The sequence below is a fragment of the Cygnus olor genome, chromosome 10, assembly GCF_009769625.2.
Source record: "Cygnus olor isolate bCygOlo1 chromosome 10, bCygOlo1.pri.v2, whole genome shotgun sequence".
NCBI classification, from domain to species: domain Eukaryota; kingdom Metazoa; phylum Chordata; class Aves; order Anseriformes; family Anatidae; genus Cygnus; species Cygnus olor.
The window spans coordinates 6,232,723-6,250,147 of NC_049178.1; the positions used below are offsets into that span (position 1 = coordinate 6,232,723).

At 41.3% G+C, this 17,425-nt stretch overlaps 1 protein-coding gene and 1 long non-coding RNA gene across 3 annotated transcripts in view; both read right to left on the bottom strand.

Moving 5' to 3' along the window:
- IPPK (inositol-pentakisphosphate 2-kinase) overlaps positions 1–2,979 on the bottom strand; it is a 29,718-nt gene extending 26,739 nt beyond the window's left edge. The window contains exon 1 of the mRNA XM_040569184.1: positions 2,814–2,979. Coding sequence (XP_040425118.1) covers positions 2,814–2,894 — 81 coding nt within the window. The 5' untranslated portion in view covers positions 2,895–2,979. The remainder of the gene's footprint in view (positions 1–2,813) is intronic.
- Positions 2,980–5,630: 2,651 nt separating this feature from the next.
- On the bottom strand, positions 5,631–9,981 carry LOC121075685. Of its 2 annotated transcripts, XR_005823099.1 has the most exons (4): positions 9,450–9,981; positions 7,321–7,431; positions 6,447–6,500; positions 5,631–5,753 (listed from the first exon to the last, which is right to left on the bottom strand). It is a non-coding gene; the product is annotated as an uncharacterized LOC121075685 (long non-coding RNA). The 2 variants fall into 2 exon arrangements; XR_005823098.1 differs by lacking the exon at positions 9,450–9,981 and having other exon boundaries at positions 7,321–7,881.
- Positions 9,982–17,425: the final 7,444 nt, after the last annotated feature.

Genomic DNA, 17,425 nt, shown 5'->3' on the forward strand with positions numbered 1-17,425 from the left:
GACCACCATTCAGTCTCAGTTTGGGTTAAGTTAATCACAGCTGTATTAAAAACCAACAGGAAAAGCTTTGCCACCAGAGAAATTTGTCCCACGATACCGTATGTCTGCCAGAATTTTCGATTCATCAGAACTTAAACTACAAAAAGCCAGGAAAACAGAAGTTGGAATATACATTAAGCAAGCAAGCAGCTCCAGTGATGACAGCGTAACTGGAAATTCTTTGCAGGCGTTCCATCTTTAAATGCTGGAGAACTAATTAAAGTAACTCTGCGAAACTATCACTGTAAGAAGAGATGTGCTGACGAGGCCATGCCCCATCCAAGACCCTCTTTTTCTCACGGGGTGACTAGGAACAGAGATGCACTTGCAGTGATTTCCGATTCTTTGCCTCAGTACCGACCGCGCTCTGCAGGCTGCAAGAGCGTGGGCGCTCGGGGGGACTTGTCACTGCGGCATTCTGGAGGTCAGCAGCTGGTGAGCGGGACTAGCCCATCAGGCAGTGCTTCACAGCACTGTCACACAGCACAGCGTGTTCCATGGGACACCGGTCTGAGTGTCAGACCAACCTCTGTCTATAGGCCACCATCCAAAGGCACCGGAAAAAAACGCCTGCTTGTTGGCTGCATCCAGGCCTTATCAGCTCATCGCTAGCAGAGCTGCTTGTTGGGCATGTGACTTTTCCTGTGACCAAGTTTTCAATTTTGGTACTGTACTAACTCTGGATTAACAGGGCATTACATTCACGTCTTAAATACGCAGGGAATGGGAGAAGCCAAAAAATAAACATAGCCTTAAAAAGACCCTGCGCCACGAACTGAGGCGTGCCTTGTTCTTCTTAGTCTTCACCCACAAGCCGGCTCTGCTCCACACAATCAGTAACAAGCGTGTGCCCAGCCTGCCCACTCACCCCAGCCTGAACCCCAGGGACCTGATAACATGAACTTGCACAGAACCAGTTATCAGTGCTTCAGAGAGTAGATCAGAGGGCAGGAGCTGAAGCAAAACTCCCCGGGTCTTTAGTTCACAAAGGGCAGACCAGCTTCTGCTCTCCTCTCCAGAAGGACAGGGGACTTGCGTGGTTTGTTTTTGTTGCTGTTGGTGTTGTTTTATTTTTAAACTTCTCAGATCCTCCTGAAGAAGCAAGGATGAGAGGTTCAGACCCATACAGGTAGGGACCAGCTTCCTTCCCTCATGCCGAGGCACCACTACACATGAGAAGGGAGAACAAGGCGACAACAAGCACACATACGCTTCCACCCTGGCCTCTCACAATCCCAGCGCTTCTGTCTCAGCCCCCATTCACGTCCCCCTTGCCACAACCAAATCACCATCCCTCCCCCTGACCTTTACACACAGTAAACATGAACCGAAGAGATACAGAATGAAGCCAGGACAGCTAAAATAAAATTCAATATCTTAATTATGCTGCTGTTTTGTTCACACAAACCTGAGAATGACTGACAATGGATCACAAGAATGATGATTAATCATGCAAGCATGTCCTGTTTGCAAGGGGCACAGCGCAACAATCAGCATCTAAACACTACTTTAGATACTACCATTTTCCAAGAGTTCACAAGCTATCTATACAGGAAAAAATATATCTGCTTTACTTTCACTGTATCCTAAAGTTTTGGCCTCCTGTTAAAAAGAGAATTGACACACTCGGCAAGTATTCTGAGTTTCTGGCAGACTTCCTCATCTTCCACGTCTTCAAAGATATCACGATTGCATCACTATTAATCCATTACGCATTCTGATTCCTATTGTTCAGTGACTGCATTTTTTTTGAGCTGCCTTTTTCAAAGCTAAAATTTAGACAGGAAACAAAATCATGCACTTTTTTCTTGTAGGAAGAATATCTTTTAAGAGTATCTCATATAAAGAGAAATGAGAACCACAGAAACGTCCCCCCTGAAGTTTGAGAAGGCCATAATACTTCCAGCATTTTCCTCAGGCTGACATTTGTTAACGTTTTTTACATTGAATGTACGTTTAAAACCCAGAAAAGATACATCAAACAAATACAGTATTTTTAATCGTTCTTTCATATGTTATAGAAAAAAAAAATGGTTTTCAGGATTCAGCTCATACAGCTTGTAGTTTTGTCTACGTAAATACCACTCTTTAGCCTTTTAGCTTTGCTACCTTTAGATCCATGAAATATCAAGGGCATTTTGGGGCACATCCGTAACAGAACTTAGACTGAAACGCAAATTTTTAAGACAAAAAGCGTCCATAAGTACACGTTAGAAAAAGAACAAACTCCTTCGAGGGCCGTTCCGAGCTGAACCCCGGCCCTGTGCGAGGCGACACCCGGTGACAGCAGCCCAGCGCGCACACGCTTTGGCTCGATTCGGCTTCACTGAACGGATGCTGCCCGCCAGAGCGACGAACCCGGTTTTGTTTGTTTCTTTAGAGAAGAAAGCGGAGGAAAAAAAGGGTGCGTGGAGGCACGGGGCCGGCGGGACCCGTCCCCTCACAGAGCTGCGCGGCCCGGCCCCTGCAGCCAAACCCCGCGGCCGCCTGCGGGCGGACGAGCGGGCGCCCAGGGGAGCGCGGTCCCTGCCGGCGCTGCCTTCCGTCGCGCCCGTATCGCGACACGACAGGCGGATTATTGCTAGCGCGTCCCCCCGCTGCAAACCGAGGGCCGCCCGTCTCCAGGCTGCCCCCGCCGCTGGCGGGGCGCTAAGGAAAGGCCCGGCCCGGCCCGGCCGCGCACCTGGGGAGGCCCCGGCCCGCCCCCCCCTCCCCTCACGCGGGGCCCGGCGGCGGGGGAGGGGCGCTCTCACCCCGCCGACCAACGGCCGCACCTGGCAGTGCGAGACGACGAGGCTCTGGTTGCCCTCCCCGTGGTACTTCCATTCATTCTCGTCCATCTTCTCCACTTCCATGCCCGGCCCGGGCCGCCCCGCCGCGCCCCGCGGGGACGGTGCCTGCCGCCGGCCCGCCGCCCTCACGCCGCCACCATGGCGGCTGCGCGCCGCCCCTCCGCCCGCCGCGCGGGAAGGCCCGCCCGGCACGGCACCGCCCCGCCGCCATCTTCAACCGGGCAGCCCCGCCCGCCGCCGGCCTGGGGCCGGGCAGGAGCTCGGCGCCGGCTGCTTCTGCTCCCCCGCGCCCGGCCCGGAGCCTCCGTTGCCCCCCCAACGTTGCGCCCCCCGGGTGGCGTCGGGTTGAGAGGCCGGAGGCGAGGAGCAGGCCGTGCCCGTGCTCCAGGACACCCCTCCTTCAGGCACGTCACAGGCTTAGAGTTCTATTAAAGCGTTAAGGTGTTTCCTTCTTCTCAGCAAGGCTGAGTTCCACATGAATGAAGTGAACTACTGTTAGTTGTCTAAACATCTAAGCTAGCTGTCAAAAATACAGGGTCAAATTCTGGATTCCTTAGTCCAGTCAATTTTGAGTTTTGACTGCAAAGAACAAAACTTCAATTACCATTTAAAATTTACCACTAACAGCTTTCCCTTTTCTTTCTCCCTCAAGAAGGTACTCCATGACAGTAACCTTGCAAGTGGATGTTACCTTCTGATTTCCTTTCATAACAAACATGCTATTTGAGTAGTACCCAACTATGACTTACTCAGTCTTTAAGAAGTCAAAGAACATTATGCTTTTTTCCAAAAGGAAAAGATGAACAGAAGGCTGAAAATAAAACCTTCAAGAATCCGCCGTAAGTCATTGATTTTATGTTGTGCTGTAGCTTAAATAATTTATAACCTAATTTCAACCAGATTTTTGAAAAATAAATGGAGTCTAAACAATATATGCTTCCTTTTTGCCAAAATGTTGATTGATATGCACTTGTCCTTTTTATTTAACAATATGCTATAGACTCGTATGAAAATGTGAATCCCTGACTCCTTTGGCCATTTAATAAAGACAAAAATAATGTCAGAGGGATGTTTAAAAAGTATGTTTGTCACCTTGCATGTTTGCTAAGTTCCATTATTATTGTGTAATAACAAATAGATACATAAAAAAAGAGAAAAAAGTGTTATCCCATCTTATCCAAAAGTGGTAGAAGAATTTCATTCAAGGTTATGTACAAAACTTCCAGTGGAAGCATTATTCCACAATTAATGTACATCAGACACATAGGATGTGAACACTTAATAGGTTTACATGAATAAAGACATAATATATTGTCTTGTAGTGGCAGAAGTAATTTGTCTTAATAGAATCAACTTGTAATACTAGAATTTCTTTCAAGTTTTCATACCTCTAAAAAGTACACAGCTACACAGAAAAATAAAGTAGAAGTTGAGTGCAAGGGTGAAAAAACAGTAAAACAAAACCAGAAAACACGTAAGTTTTAATGCAATCACCGTCTCTAGCAAGTGACTTCACCTCTTCCTCCTGCATTGCATGGTACACAATTACCACTTTGCTACATTGCAGGGGGGTTCTGAAAATGCATTGGTGAAACTTTGAAATTAGAGGGACAAAAATTTAATAACATATTTCTCTCTATGTTATCAGTTTAAGTGTTACTTATTTTAGATATTATCTACAACACACACAAACTTAAGTATCTTAGGCTTCTGTGCTGTTAATGATGTTAAAGTGTTACTTAACTGGAATTCCTCCAGCATAGTCTTGTGGTATAACAACTTGCATAGACATACCTGGATTAGTCTTAATTAGCTACCTTGAGGACTAGCACAGTGCTCAGTGAGCTTCAAAATCCTTCTGAGGATCTCAGTAGATAATCAGGTGTTTGTGGTATTTTAGTATGTAAATAAGCTATGTTAAAACTGCATCGGGAATGTGTAGGGTAATCATACCTCCAGTTCCGCAGCTCCCCTTAATCCCCTCACCTTTTTCTTTCTGATGGTGTTTGAAGGCGTCAGAACACCACAGGCTTAAGAATACATTTCCATTTTCCAGATTCTACAACTGTACAAGGTGGCTCTGTTGAGCTTTGTATCACAGTTCTTCTTTCTCTACACTGTCAGGGATACAAAAAAACACAAACCTTAAATACAGCCTTTAAATCAGTGACCTCAGTATACTTAGCCGTGCAAACAGTCTCAATGTAAGATAAATAAAAGACTTTCCTACAAAATAAAATACAAGAACACTGATCATACGACATTCTTATAAGCTAATAAAATACTATCATGTAAAGCCAGTCAAACATTTGCAACTAGGAGAAAACAGCCTTCCTGTCTCTTTACGTGAAGGTAAACAATACATTAGCTAATATACAATTTCTTCCCAGCCTATTGTCTATCATCCCATGCTTGTAGTGGTATGTTTTTGTTTAAATTTGGTTTAAACTATGGAACTAACCACCAACTTCACATCTTTAGTTTATTGATCTCAGCTCTCCTGGATTATCCCCAGTACACAGACCTTTCTCAGCCCACCACAACATGACTTCTCTCCCACCAGCAGACTTCAGCTCTCAACTTCTGTCACATCCTTTCCCCAGTCATGCCACAGAATTACCAACGTGGGACTCGCACACATGCAGTCTTTTATATAGCTTGTCAATTTACCAAGGAATAAGAATGAAATGGTTAAAAATCGTCTTATTTAGTCTGAGGCTAAAACAAAACCAGGCAAGTGTTTTGCATTAATATTCTGATGGCTAAGCAAAGTTCATTAAATCCAGGTATCAGGAAAAACAGTATTACTTGAGACTCATGATAAAGTCAGATGCCAATAACATAAATGTCTTGTAAGCTTGTGAGAAGGATTTTTGTTGTAAGTTGCATCTTGGTTCTGCAGGTCACCAAAATGAAAGGATTCTGTAAAGAGATTATTCTGTTATTTTTGAAAAAGAATAAACGTGACACAGAAGATCCTATCCTGTGACCAAGAAACATCTGCCTGAAGAAATTTAAAAATCAAAAATTCCAGACAAAGAGTCCAAGAAAGTTGAATGTACGTAACACTAAAATGAAATAATTTATTTTTTTGAATTAATTTTAATTTAAGAAAAAGAAAAATAATGTTTAATTAATTAATAAGATTACCTGACAGTTTTGTATTACACTCAAGCCATCCATAATGGAGTATACTGATGTAACTCACACCTCATTACAATTCTAAAGCTCTACCTTTTTTATCTGGATTATGCTGCTGCATAATCTCCATGCCTTATTTTTCTCTTGAATCCATGATTGATCTACATAATTTCATGCATATACTAGAAATCCAGAAAACCTCATGCTTCAGTTGTCACTTCACCATCTCACAATCTGAGCAGCATTGACCCAAAGCAGGGGGGAATAAATGTGACTACTGTGTAGTTTGATGGGGGGAGGTGTTTTTTTTTGTTTGTTTGTTTGTTTTAGAAAGCATACCTGGTACTTCCAACCATAAGAAATATTTTAGTAGCTAAGAAAGTTGATGGCTTTGGAAATAAGTATGTAGCAAGAAAAGGTGACAAGGTCAACAGCATACACATTGTTAACCAACAAGAGCTTGCATACACTTACCCAGCCAGCAGTAACTGCAGATGTGAATCAACAGGCAGGTTACATTGCTAGAGGCTGGTGAAGGAGGAAATGAAGTTAAAGACCCACAGCACACATAATTTATTCTCTATATAGTATATAAAATGCAGATGAATTGTCAGAACAGGTTAAATTTTTGTATATAGGCAAGATCCTTAAACACTTATCCATGGAAAACAGAGTCCTGTGTGTTCACTGAGAGGGGAAAAAAAATTCAAAAAAAGACATCAACAAAACACTACAAATGAGCCAGGATAGGGGAATGGATATACATCATGGTGAATTTTTTGAATGAATAAGAGAAAATAAATGGAAAAGGAGATTAACTAGAAACTGCAGGAGGCCTTTAAAGCAGAACATTATGGTGAAACCCTAGTAGCTTTGATAAGGTATTAAATCAGAATGGAACAAGACCAATCCCATCTAAGCACCTCCTTGAAGTCTGCTCTTACAGCATTTAATCCTTAGGGCAAGGAAGGAAAGATGAAGGGATAAAGAGCTTTTAGGTCTCGCCTCGTATGAAGTGACATAGCTGCAACTGGAAAACAAAATGCTCTTTACAGGAAGAGGTGAAAGCCAACTACCAGAGTTGTGTGTATGATTTTTTGCTGCTTTTGCGACAGAGCAACGCTTCTTAGGGCAGGTGCTCTGTGTTAAACTATCAGCCCCCATCGGACACCCTTTTGCAACATGCAACTACCCCGGGCAACACCACATGGGCTGACATCACCTGCACAACCTCTTGTGCTTAGCCCTTGGGCCTGGCAGTGGTTAAAGTAGAGGACATCTTAATTTTTTTTTGGCACAAGCCCTGTACAACCATCTTTAAATAGACAAGGGAAATACACTTACTTACCTAGTTTTTAGCTCAAGCGCTATTGTTCAGCTATGCCCTTTTGTGAAAGGCCTCAAAACCTTCTCAGGTTGAACTCCTGGTTCATGAAGTACAAGGTCTCCTGAAGATTAACTACAAATTGACATAAACTCATGACGCCTTACATTTCAGCTTATACCCCAGAATGCCAAGCTCCGTAACAATATCAAGAGATGGCACAGAAGGACCGCGTAGCAGTTTTTTATTGATGAATCCTGTGTTACCCTGACACACAGCCAAATACTTCAAAAGACAATGCCTCAGCTTCATAGGTACCAGATTTTTATTGACTGTGGTGGAGCGATCGCTGTATTCAAACAGCGGCACCTAAGATGAATCCTTCGCCGCCCTTCCCCTCCTTCCTAAGCCAGCTCCCTCGAAGGACCCGGTTACTGGCACCACTATGACTGCAATCAATAAACAGAACCTATAATTGCAAGAGATTTTCTCCAAACTTTAAGCATCAGTTTAACCGTTATCTCCAATACGTAAACACAAATACTATGCAGTTTCACAAGCACAGAAGCCAATGTAAATACTACACTGTCTCCAAAGGGCAGCCTCGTTCACGTTTCCAATCTGGACATACATTCCTGTCCCCTCTTTGCATTGTTCTTAGTCCACTTACACCCATATGGCAAGTCAGAGCAAATTATTCATCCAACGAATGGTCAGGTTTTCTCAGATTGATTTTTTTCTTATTATAATGTTTTAGTTCACTCAGCAAACCACTATGCCACTGCACAGCCACATAAACCCTCCAACTCTCATTAAAGCAGCAATGGGAACGCAACCAAAAGCGGTGGCGAGTGCAGGATTAGCCATTTTTAGACCTTATTAAGCTGATTATGAAACTGTACTTTTAGCCATACTGGAGAACCTCCCAGCAAGGTGATGGGGGGGGGGGAAGGGATGGATGCTTTCAAGGAAAGAAGGGGAAAAAGCACAGAATGAACAGATTTCTGGGTGTGCTCTGAAAATGAGCAGAGAGCACATCACCTGCCTTGGGAGCACAAGCCACATCACTCAGGCAGTCCACAAGCTGCCATTTGCAGTGCTCCGACTCTCCAGGAGAAAAAAAAAGGCTTCTGCCAACCCTTTATTGCCAGACCTACCCGTGTTCTGGATCTGTGTTATCGCAGTATCAGCTATAGCATGTTCTACTTAACTGCTTTATTGATTTAAAACAGCAATTGCTAAGAGAATTGTAGATTGTTACCTTTAAGTGCAATGAAGTGGGTATTTATCAAGTGATTGTGAAATCTTTCTGATGAAATGCTTGGCAAAAGCAAGTGTAAAACAATAAAAATAAGAACTGCAATGGATATGAAAATATTTCACTTGGAACAAAAGTGAATAATAAGTGTGCATCTCACATCTTTCCCACAAGTTTCTAGACAAAAAGTAAACCTAAGGTGCTCTCAAACCTAAGAGCTATTCCTAACCATGACAGGAAAAGGAATACCCCAAAATATATAAAGATGTTCTAAATCTCTCAAGTCAAGACTTCTGAGGAATTAAATTTCAGATGACGGAGCAAGCATGAATTCCAGACCAAGTTTACACTTCTTAAACAGAAACAGGCCCAAAGAACAGTGAAGCCCCTTCTCATGCAAGGCTTGGTACCTTGGAAGGCACCAGTCAATGCAGTATGGATGTACAGATTCCAAAAATATACCTGGATATTCTACTTAATGGTTGACTTTGAACCTATTTCATTATGAGACATTAAGAGTGCAGAGAAGAGACAAAATCATATTTAGAAATAGATTTAATTATAATTAAAGTAGGGAGATTGGTGAAAGTTATACTGACAGATATCAGAAACTTAATTGTAAAGTGTTAGAGTGATTCTGCTAGCCAGCCAAAAAGAAACAGACCAGAAGCACTTCAGTGATGACAACTGTTCTCCAGCTGGAAATAATCATCTGGAAAGAGGAGGTAAAAAGCAGGCAAAGTAACATAAAAACTAAGAAAAAAATCCTCTGTTATTTGATTCATGAGACCCCAGGAGCAGTAAGTAAATCCATCAGTACCAGCCAGGCCAATCTCAGAAGTACTAATCACAAGGTAGCCTCTTGTGTTTATCAAACGTATTTCCAATTTCTTACCCCGCACTGCAACAAGGAAGTAGAAGCCATTCGCTTGACCTCCGTTACTTCTGGATGTGGAGGAAGAAAAGCAGCACTGCCAATAAAAATGAAAGATTTAAATCGCTCTTCCTTAAGGACCCAATTATCAATATTTTGTTCATCTGTTTTTCTAGGGTTTTACAGTGTTGCAAAATGCAATGGGAAACAGCCTCATCTACTAGTTTGAGATACAGTCAGGTGCCTACACAAAGCTTAACACTCCTCCCATGCCTCAAAGGAAAGTCACCTTTTTTGTTGTTGTTGTTGCTCTACATAACAGAGCAGCAGCAAAAAATATTTGCCCACACTCCTCACATGGCTGGAGAGATCTCAGATAATCAATTAAAAGGAGAAGCTCTGAGTCTGCTTTCTACCTCCCGTTTATTTGTAGACGGACAAGTCTAAGGGTAAGATTGCTCAACACTTCCCCTTGTTTAGTTCTGCTGTGTTTCTTGTAATTTTGCTGGAATATCATGATGTTCCTGATCAGATCTTCCATGGGACTACTTGCTTCAAACAAGTGCTTGATAGAGATCTTTGCTGCTGTTTTTAAGTTAATTTCAAAAACTGAGAAAAAGAATATACTGCTTTATCTCATTGGAGGTTAGATGTAACAGCACTTCTTATTATTAAGTCTGTACATTGAGAAAGTCATGGAACATGCAACTAGCATGGGATAACTTCACCACTATGAAGCTAAGGATACATCTTTTGCTGCCTTTTTAGTCTCAATTATATTAAAATCTAAGCTTCTGTATTAAAATCTAAGCTTCTGCTAAGGTATGCACGTAATTTTAATGCTGACATGAGCTAATTTCTGAATGACTGACTTCAGTCCCAGTTTTCTTACAAAATCCATAAAAAAACAGCCATATAGCTGCACACACTCCTCAAACATCCCCTACATATCTCCCCTACAAGCTCTGCCCAGTCCTCATGCTTCTCAGTGACCTTGGATCTATGGATGAGGCTGACGAGGTGCAGCTGTGAGCAGCCACGTTGGGGCCTCTGCAGCTGGCTTGGAAGCCCCACACACAAGCACAGGTCCTCATGGCCATGGGGCTGTTGCTGCCAGGGAGCAGCAGAAGCATCTGTTCTACAAGGCGAGGCAGGCACCAAAGGGTGCAGCCTGGCGGCACTGAGCAGAGCACATCTGGTGGCAGCAACCAGGCACAGCCCCAGGCTGCTGACCACCACTGCCTGGCACTTACGGCACCCATGCACAGTCAGGGCCAGCGAGGTACAAGGCCAAGCACACCTACAGCACGTCTCTTCCCTCCTGCAGGCTGTCCCCCTGCTGCTTTTCCACGGGATTGGTCTTTACCTTCACTGCTGCTGTGTGTCTTATGCACAGGTTTGCTCGCAAAGGGGATTGCTACGCCCAATCCCCCTGGGGTCTCTTCATTGAACCACATTATGTCACTGGTCCTAACTGGTCTAAAGTTAATAGTATTTCCAAATGAATCATTTGATTTTGCTGAAGTTAAAGCTTTAATGTCTGTCATTATTTCATTATCCTGATTGCAAAAAGAATTTTAAGTACACGGGCCACTGAAGGTTACTTACATTACCTTGGCTTCACAACTCCGTACTTCCTTTAAACAGGACTGATCTCATTTTCAAAGGACTGATCGGTTCCAGGTCCCATTTAAAGCAGAAGGCTCTGCATTCACTTAACACTTCAGAAAGTCAGGCCATGCTATTTTAACATCTGTGCTCAGATGGGAGAGCTCAGACACAGAGATGCATAGAAAAAGGTTAAAAGTAGATGGAAACAAACAAACTTCAATAGGAACGAGCAAGCAGATGGTACTTATAAAGATGCACTTAAAACGCAAGAAAAGGAAACAGAAGCAAATAAAAGAGAACAAGGAATGTGCAGAATATCAAAGACCATAAGCCTGAACTGTTATTTTTGCATTCAAATTGCATTTCAGAGATTAGTCCTAGAAGACTATTTATTATGGTGTGAAAAACCATACCATGGCTAACTCTTTATCAAGGGCACTACGATAATTAGACAGTGTTGTATAAAGAGGCTTTACAGGAGATTTTTCAAGAGACTAGATCCATATTGATCCAGTGGGGAAAAAAAAAAATATACAATTTCAGGAATAACCTGTATTACCAGCCAAAACATGGTCACCACAAGCAACTCAAGCAATTACTCAAGGGGAAAAAATAGATAAAAATAACAACGCAGCATAACCAGTACTTATCTGTACTCTGTGTAGCCATAGGAGCTGCGTGTACATTAACCTTCCTGGACAACTCAGGATCTCAGAGAGGTTTAACAACGTTTTAGTGGAATATCCTCATAGAAGGACCCCTCTGTCACCGAAGACAGAGGTATGATATCTTGCCCTCTAAGCTTCTAGCTTTCCCTCGAATCACACACCTAGTATTCAGTTTGTGAACATTTCCCAAGGGCCCTGCTGAATTTTGAGAAGAGTCTGAACCTCCTGGTCAATTTTACTCCCCTCTCTCTCTCTACCCACTGCACACCTCTGAGCATCATTTTTCCACATTTAGCTCTTTCTGCAGGGCATCCTTTGCCAGATGGACAACCCCATGTTCCAACTGAATGCCAAATAATTCTGCTTACACGTCATCACTTTCCAGAAACAAGAGACCACTGAACACAGTGACATAAAAAGCTACCTGAAAGGAAAAAACAGATAAAGGGCTATCAGGAATTTTATCCTCCTAACAATGGATTTTAGAAGTGATGCTTCATCTCACAGTCAAAGATGGCTTACTTAATAACCAGTGAGATATAAACATTTTTATTTCTGCTGGAGTATTCTACTTGCGATCATGTATTTGAGAAAGACAATATACTGTGGCTTTTAGTTATTTTTCTGAATATATAATTCCTGGCACATTTAATAAATAAGAATACAAATACGTTATAGTAAATGATGTGCATAGCAAAATAAAGGTTTGCTTTAATGAAAAAAATTGTGAACAGTTTTTCCATTCTTCCCCTTGTGATCGTTGTCCTACATTATTTCACAAAGAATGTTCTTCATAATTCAATATGGAATAGTCTAATACAATACAGAAATCTACACCAGAGATCAAATTGAAGGATATTCCCAGGATCATTGTGTGAACAGTAGCACCTAAGTTATTAGAAGAACAGGCATTTTCAGAGCTTTCATGGAAAATGGCTTAATAAACCTGCCGCCAAATGTCTTCCCCATTTCAGTGCCTGTTCAATCCATAAAACAGAACTGTTTCATTCAATTCTGCTCATTCAATCTATTGCCATGACAGAGCAAAGATGAACCGAAGAATCGCTCTTCAGGACAAGCAATTTAGGTGCTAGCTATTCCCTGCTTCCAAGAAGAGGCTTTGCATCTCTGTTAAGCTGTGGCTCTCGGGACAGGGACCTGCTGCCACCTAAGAGCACACAAACCACCACTTTTACTGCCCTTTGATGGTCTGAAGTGTCAGCAGAATAACAGCTCCTCCTAAGGCAGTAGAGAAGGTGGAGAGCAGATCACCGAGTTGCTGAAAGTTAAGACCCCTTACTGAGATGCAATTCTCTTCTGCTCTTTACTGACATCATTCTTTTCTCTTCCAATTACACCAAAACAAACCTTTTATATCCATTTGCTCCATCCTACCTCTTTTCAGATGCTTTGAGAGGCATTCTCCACCTACAAATGCAGCCATCCAAGTCCAGTATTCTTTAAACCAAACCACACAGGCAACATAAAATAATAGTTTACTTCATGCGGAAGTTAAGTTTAAAACAAGTTTTGTCTGTAGTTTGTCTAGGTTATCACCTGCTAAACCAAACACATCTGCAAGAGAAATCAGAGGAAATAGGAAGGAGAATCCCTTTCTCTAACTCTAGCTGGGACCAGGTGACAGGTATTTGCCTCATCTGTTCCCAAAAAACTCATCGATGGACATTCTGCGGAATACCGTCCAGCGCACAGCTATGCTGAGCTGATGACTAATTTCAGTCTATTTTGCTGCAATAAATATCCACTAAATATCCATTCTTTCTCTAGCCAAGAGACCGTAGATAAAGGGAACATTTCCATGCTAAATGTTTATTTAAAAAAAAAAGCTGTATTTCCTGCCTATGGTTTGACTTTCCTACCCCCATGATAGACAGAAAAAACAGACTTCCAAAGCAGGAAGTCCTCAAAAGTTATATGGAAAATTATCAATAGAAAAAGTTGCTCTACCATTCCTACAAACAAAAAGATAGGCACGTCCACGTACATATTAGGAGTAAGGAGAAGTGACAGCAAACTTTCACAAGCACCATACTTTCTTTTAGACCACAATGCATGATATAATGCTAATTGCCCTTTCTTGCTATCATATTTTCAGGCATACTCCTGTATTACTGCCAGCATAAAATACAGTATTTATTTTGGTAGAAGTAACCGTTCTGCTGCTGCTGCCAGTTTCCTAAAGCAATCATTTCTAACACCGTGTCTACAGTAAAAGCAGTGTTACTGATGAATCGGTTAGGTGAAAACATACATAGGGCTGCCATTATATGAATGGGGAGAGTATGTAATTATGTGAAAGAACATTAATATACTGCTTTATTCTTCCTTTTATATGGAGATGTCCACAAAGGCAGCAGGTGGATTACATACAAGTATCACGGAATAACCCTCTTTGGACCCTCTTCCAAAAAATCTACACAGACTCAAACAATAGCTCTGTAACAAAGCATCAAGGCTGAACAAAGATTGTTTAAGACAATCATTAAAAGCAAGCGCTGCTTTCTTTTCCTTTAAAAGTGGCAACCACCTTTAGATTTTGTATGCAGGTTTTTCTACCTTTTTTTTTTTTTTTTTACAGCATAGCAAAATGTTTGTCAGAACAAATTACTCCAGCCCATAAAGAACTCCTTACACGTTCTATATAATAATCTCTCTAGATGATAGACCTACCATTCGTCAGGGAAAACATTCAACAATTACTGAAAAGCGTTGGTAGGACATGATAAAAGCCATCATTGACGTGACCCACAAAGACAGGAAAGAAAAATACTAGCAAACCCATCTGTATTACAGCCACCTGAATTCAGACATGAAAACAGCACTTGAAATTGGGGGGGACATACACACACAAGCATCAAATGGCAACTAAAGATTTAAACGCATACCTGTGGTAAAGAGTTAAAAAGTTGGAAATTAAGCATAAAGCTCAACAGAGGAGTCAATTCTATTCCAAACTTTTTTCATGCTGAAAAAAATAAAAATCAATGAGCCTATTTTAGGGCTTCTACTTCCCTGGGGGTTTTAGGTAAGCCTAAGAATAGCTGTAGATGTAGGCATAAGGCTTCAGTGCTGTTGCTGAAAAGGGAATCCCAGCTTTAATATGTTTAGTTAGGTGTTTGAAGCAGTGGAAGTAACATAATTCATGACAGCCATGTTAAATAAGTAGTTTATAGGCAGTGAACCACACCAGGACACGTACTAGAAAAACAGCAACCACCCAGTATTGCTCCCCACTGAAAATCTTGAGATAAACAAATCTTCAATATTTCTGAAGACTAAATTTTCTGAAGTAATCACAAGAGAAAATAACTATTGTAAAAAAAAAAAACTGCAAAAATTCTAAAACGCATTAGCAGAAGGTAGAGTAAAAAGTACACATAGCTTATTAGACAGGATTCTAGAAAGCTAAAGTTATTGGGCAGCTTTTTTCAAAGCCATCATTGTTTCTCCCCACTTTGTTAACTAAGCTGATACCCGGTCTCGATATTCTCAATTATGGATCCTTGTGAAGTGATAAAGGAACAGATCTCACTCCTTAAAAGAGTAACTTCCAGGTCATTTAAAGGTATTACAGCAGTTAGGAACAGAATACAAGAGAAACCTTGAGGCGTGCTGTTACATTCCCCAATCTGGTATGAAAATGAAAGAGCTGCCATAGTCTAGAAGAAAACAATGCCTCCATCTCTGGATTAACTTTCCCTTTTTAATGGAGCACTCTTGCTATTCTAGTTCTTAGGTTCATTGTCCAAGCACAGCACCTGCCAATGAAACAGCATTAATCTCTTTTCATTTCCTGCTGTTACAGAGGGTTAGCAAATTTCACTTAAAAATATATATATATTTAACATAGAGGACAGAGAAACCAGAGAAAGGTAAGAAGGGAGAAAAAAATTAGTCTTGTATGTGCTTTCCTTAGGATTTCTAGTCAAGTAAATTGAAAGATATACACAGGATCCCTGGATCACAGATCAATGCGTTTAACTTCAAACACTTTTGATTCCAGACTTCCAGTTTTCATTCCACAAAGAGTTCAGTCATCAGTATTTTAGATCACATTTAGAGAGAATGAATGTTGAAGGCCTATGGGAAAACAGCTAAATACCTATTTTAGAAAATACACACAGCTTCTCCTGAATATACCATTAAGACAGTACAAACATGATTGTGATGAAGCTTAAACAGATTCTCTTCTTTGCTGAACTGACTTGCAGAGAGAACAGCTACGGCTTCAGCTTCAATTAAATCTTCAATTGATGCTTTAGAAATTAAAGACAGCTCCCTGAAGCTCGTACACAGGCCTCGGTTAAACACTGCAAACGCTTGAAGTGTTCATTTAGGCCACAGCCAAAATGCCTTCCGTGTTAAATATAGGAGCAATCATACTGACTTCTGTGAAAGAAGCAGCTCTCTCTCAATGTATAGCAACGAGTCATCAACAAAATCTGAAGACTGGCAGAGATACTAGCCAAAAGATTGTGAAAATACTAGTTATTAAAAAATACTCCATAAATGTGGTTTACGATTGTGTTTTTTAGAAAAAAACCTCCATCAAAATTCTTTATTCCCCATTAAATGTCCAGCAATACTAAGTCCAAGTACATATTTAATTACCATTGAATGTGCTTAGTTACTGCTGACTGAGGTCTATTCAATGCCTTTGGTTATAGGATCAGCCCATTTCATTCTGGGGCAAAAAGGACATGATGTCCCCCCTCCATTTGTACCTCTTTCCTCCCCCCGGAATACTAGAAAAAAACTTTGACAAAACCCTTGCAACCACCTTCAACATGCAGTCAAGTGAGAAATGCATGTGATAACCTCTGGTACTCCCAGAGAAAAGCACCATATCCCCCAGAAGAAAGAAGACGGATCAGTAACACATTATTTTGAGCACTAAATGCTATTTTATTGCATTGTACGTTAGAACAATCCCGTTCTCATTTATACTTCTGCAACTTCGAAATACACTATCTTCCTACGAACTCCAGGATAACCCTAATTCACAGGGTAAAAGAAGTTGAAGGTGCCTGCTGCTGCAATCCATTTGAAGAACATAAAAAAGCGTAAGCCACTACAATTTATATTCTTCTTTGCTCTTACCGGTGCCTTTGTGCAAATCTAACCCTCAGGGCACACATGTGCAACAGAAACATTCACACAACCTTGTTTTGATGCTAGTGGTGCTGTATAAGTAATACGTAGAGGACTGGTGCGAAGCATAACTTGCATATTCATTTCATATATATTTAAAGCTTACTAAAAATTGCATACAAAGGTGATGTACAGTAAGAGTACTCAGTATTTTACTTACCCATATTTAGCATACAAAGTAAAGCTGAAGTCTTGCAATAACAAATAATTTGTAAGTATTCATGAATATTTGTAAGAATTTATAAATAATTGGCAAGTCCCTTTCCTACTCACCGGCAGGACAGAAGAGTGCTCAGCGCTGGCACACCACAGAGACTGAGGTTTAGTTGTTTGAGGATATAATGAACCAGCTTCTGTGCAGTATTATCTGACTACCTGGAACTAACAGAACTACCCAGGCTGTCTTCCGACAACTTAAGAAATATTTTCTGGTACAACTCAACTTTTTCCTTAGTTTCCTTGCTTGTTCATTCTTCCATTGTGTAGTAGACTATCATCCCAAAAGTCAGACTGGAGTCAGGAAAGCTCCCAAGTAAGAACTACGTT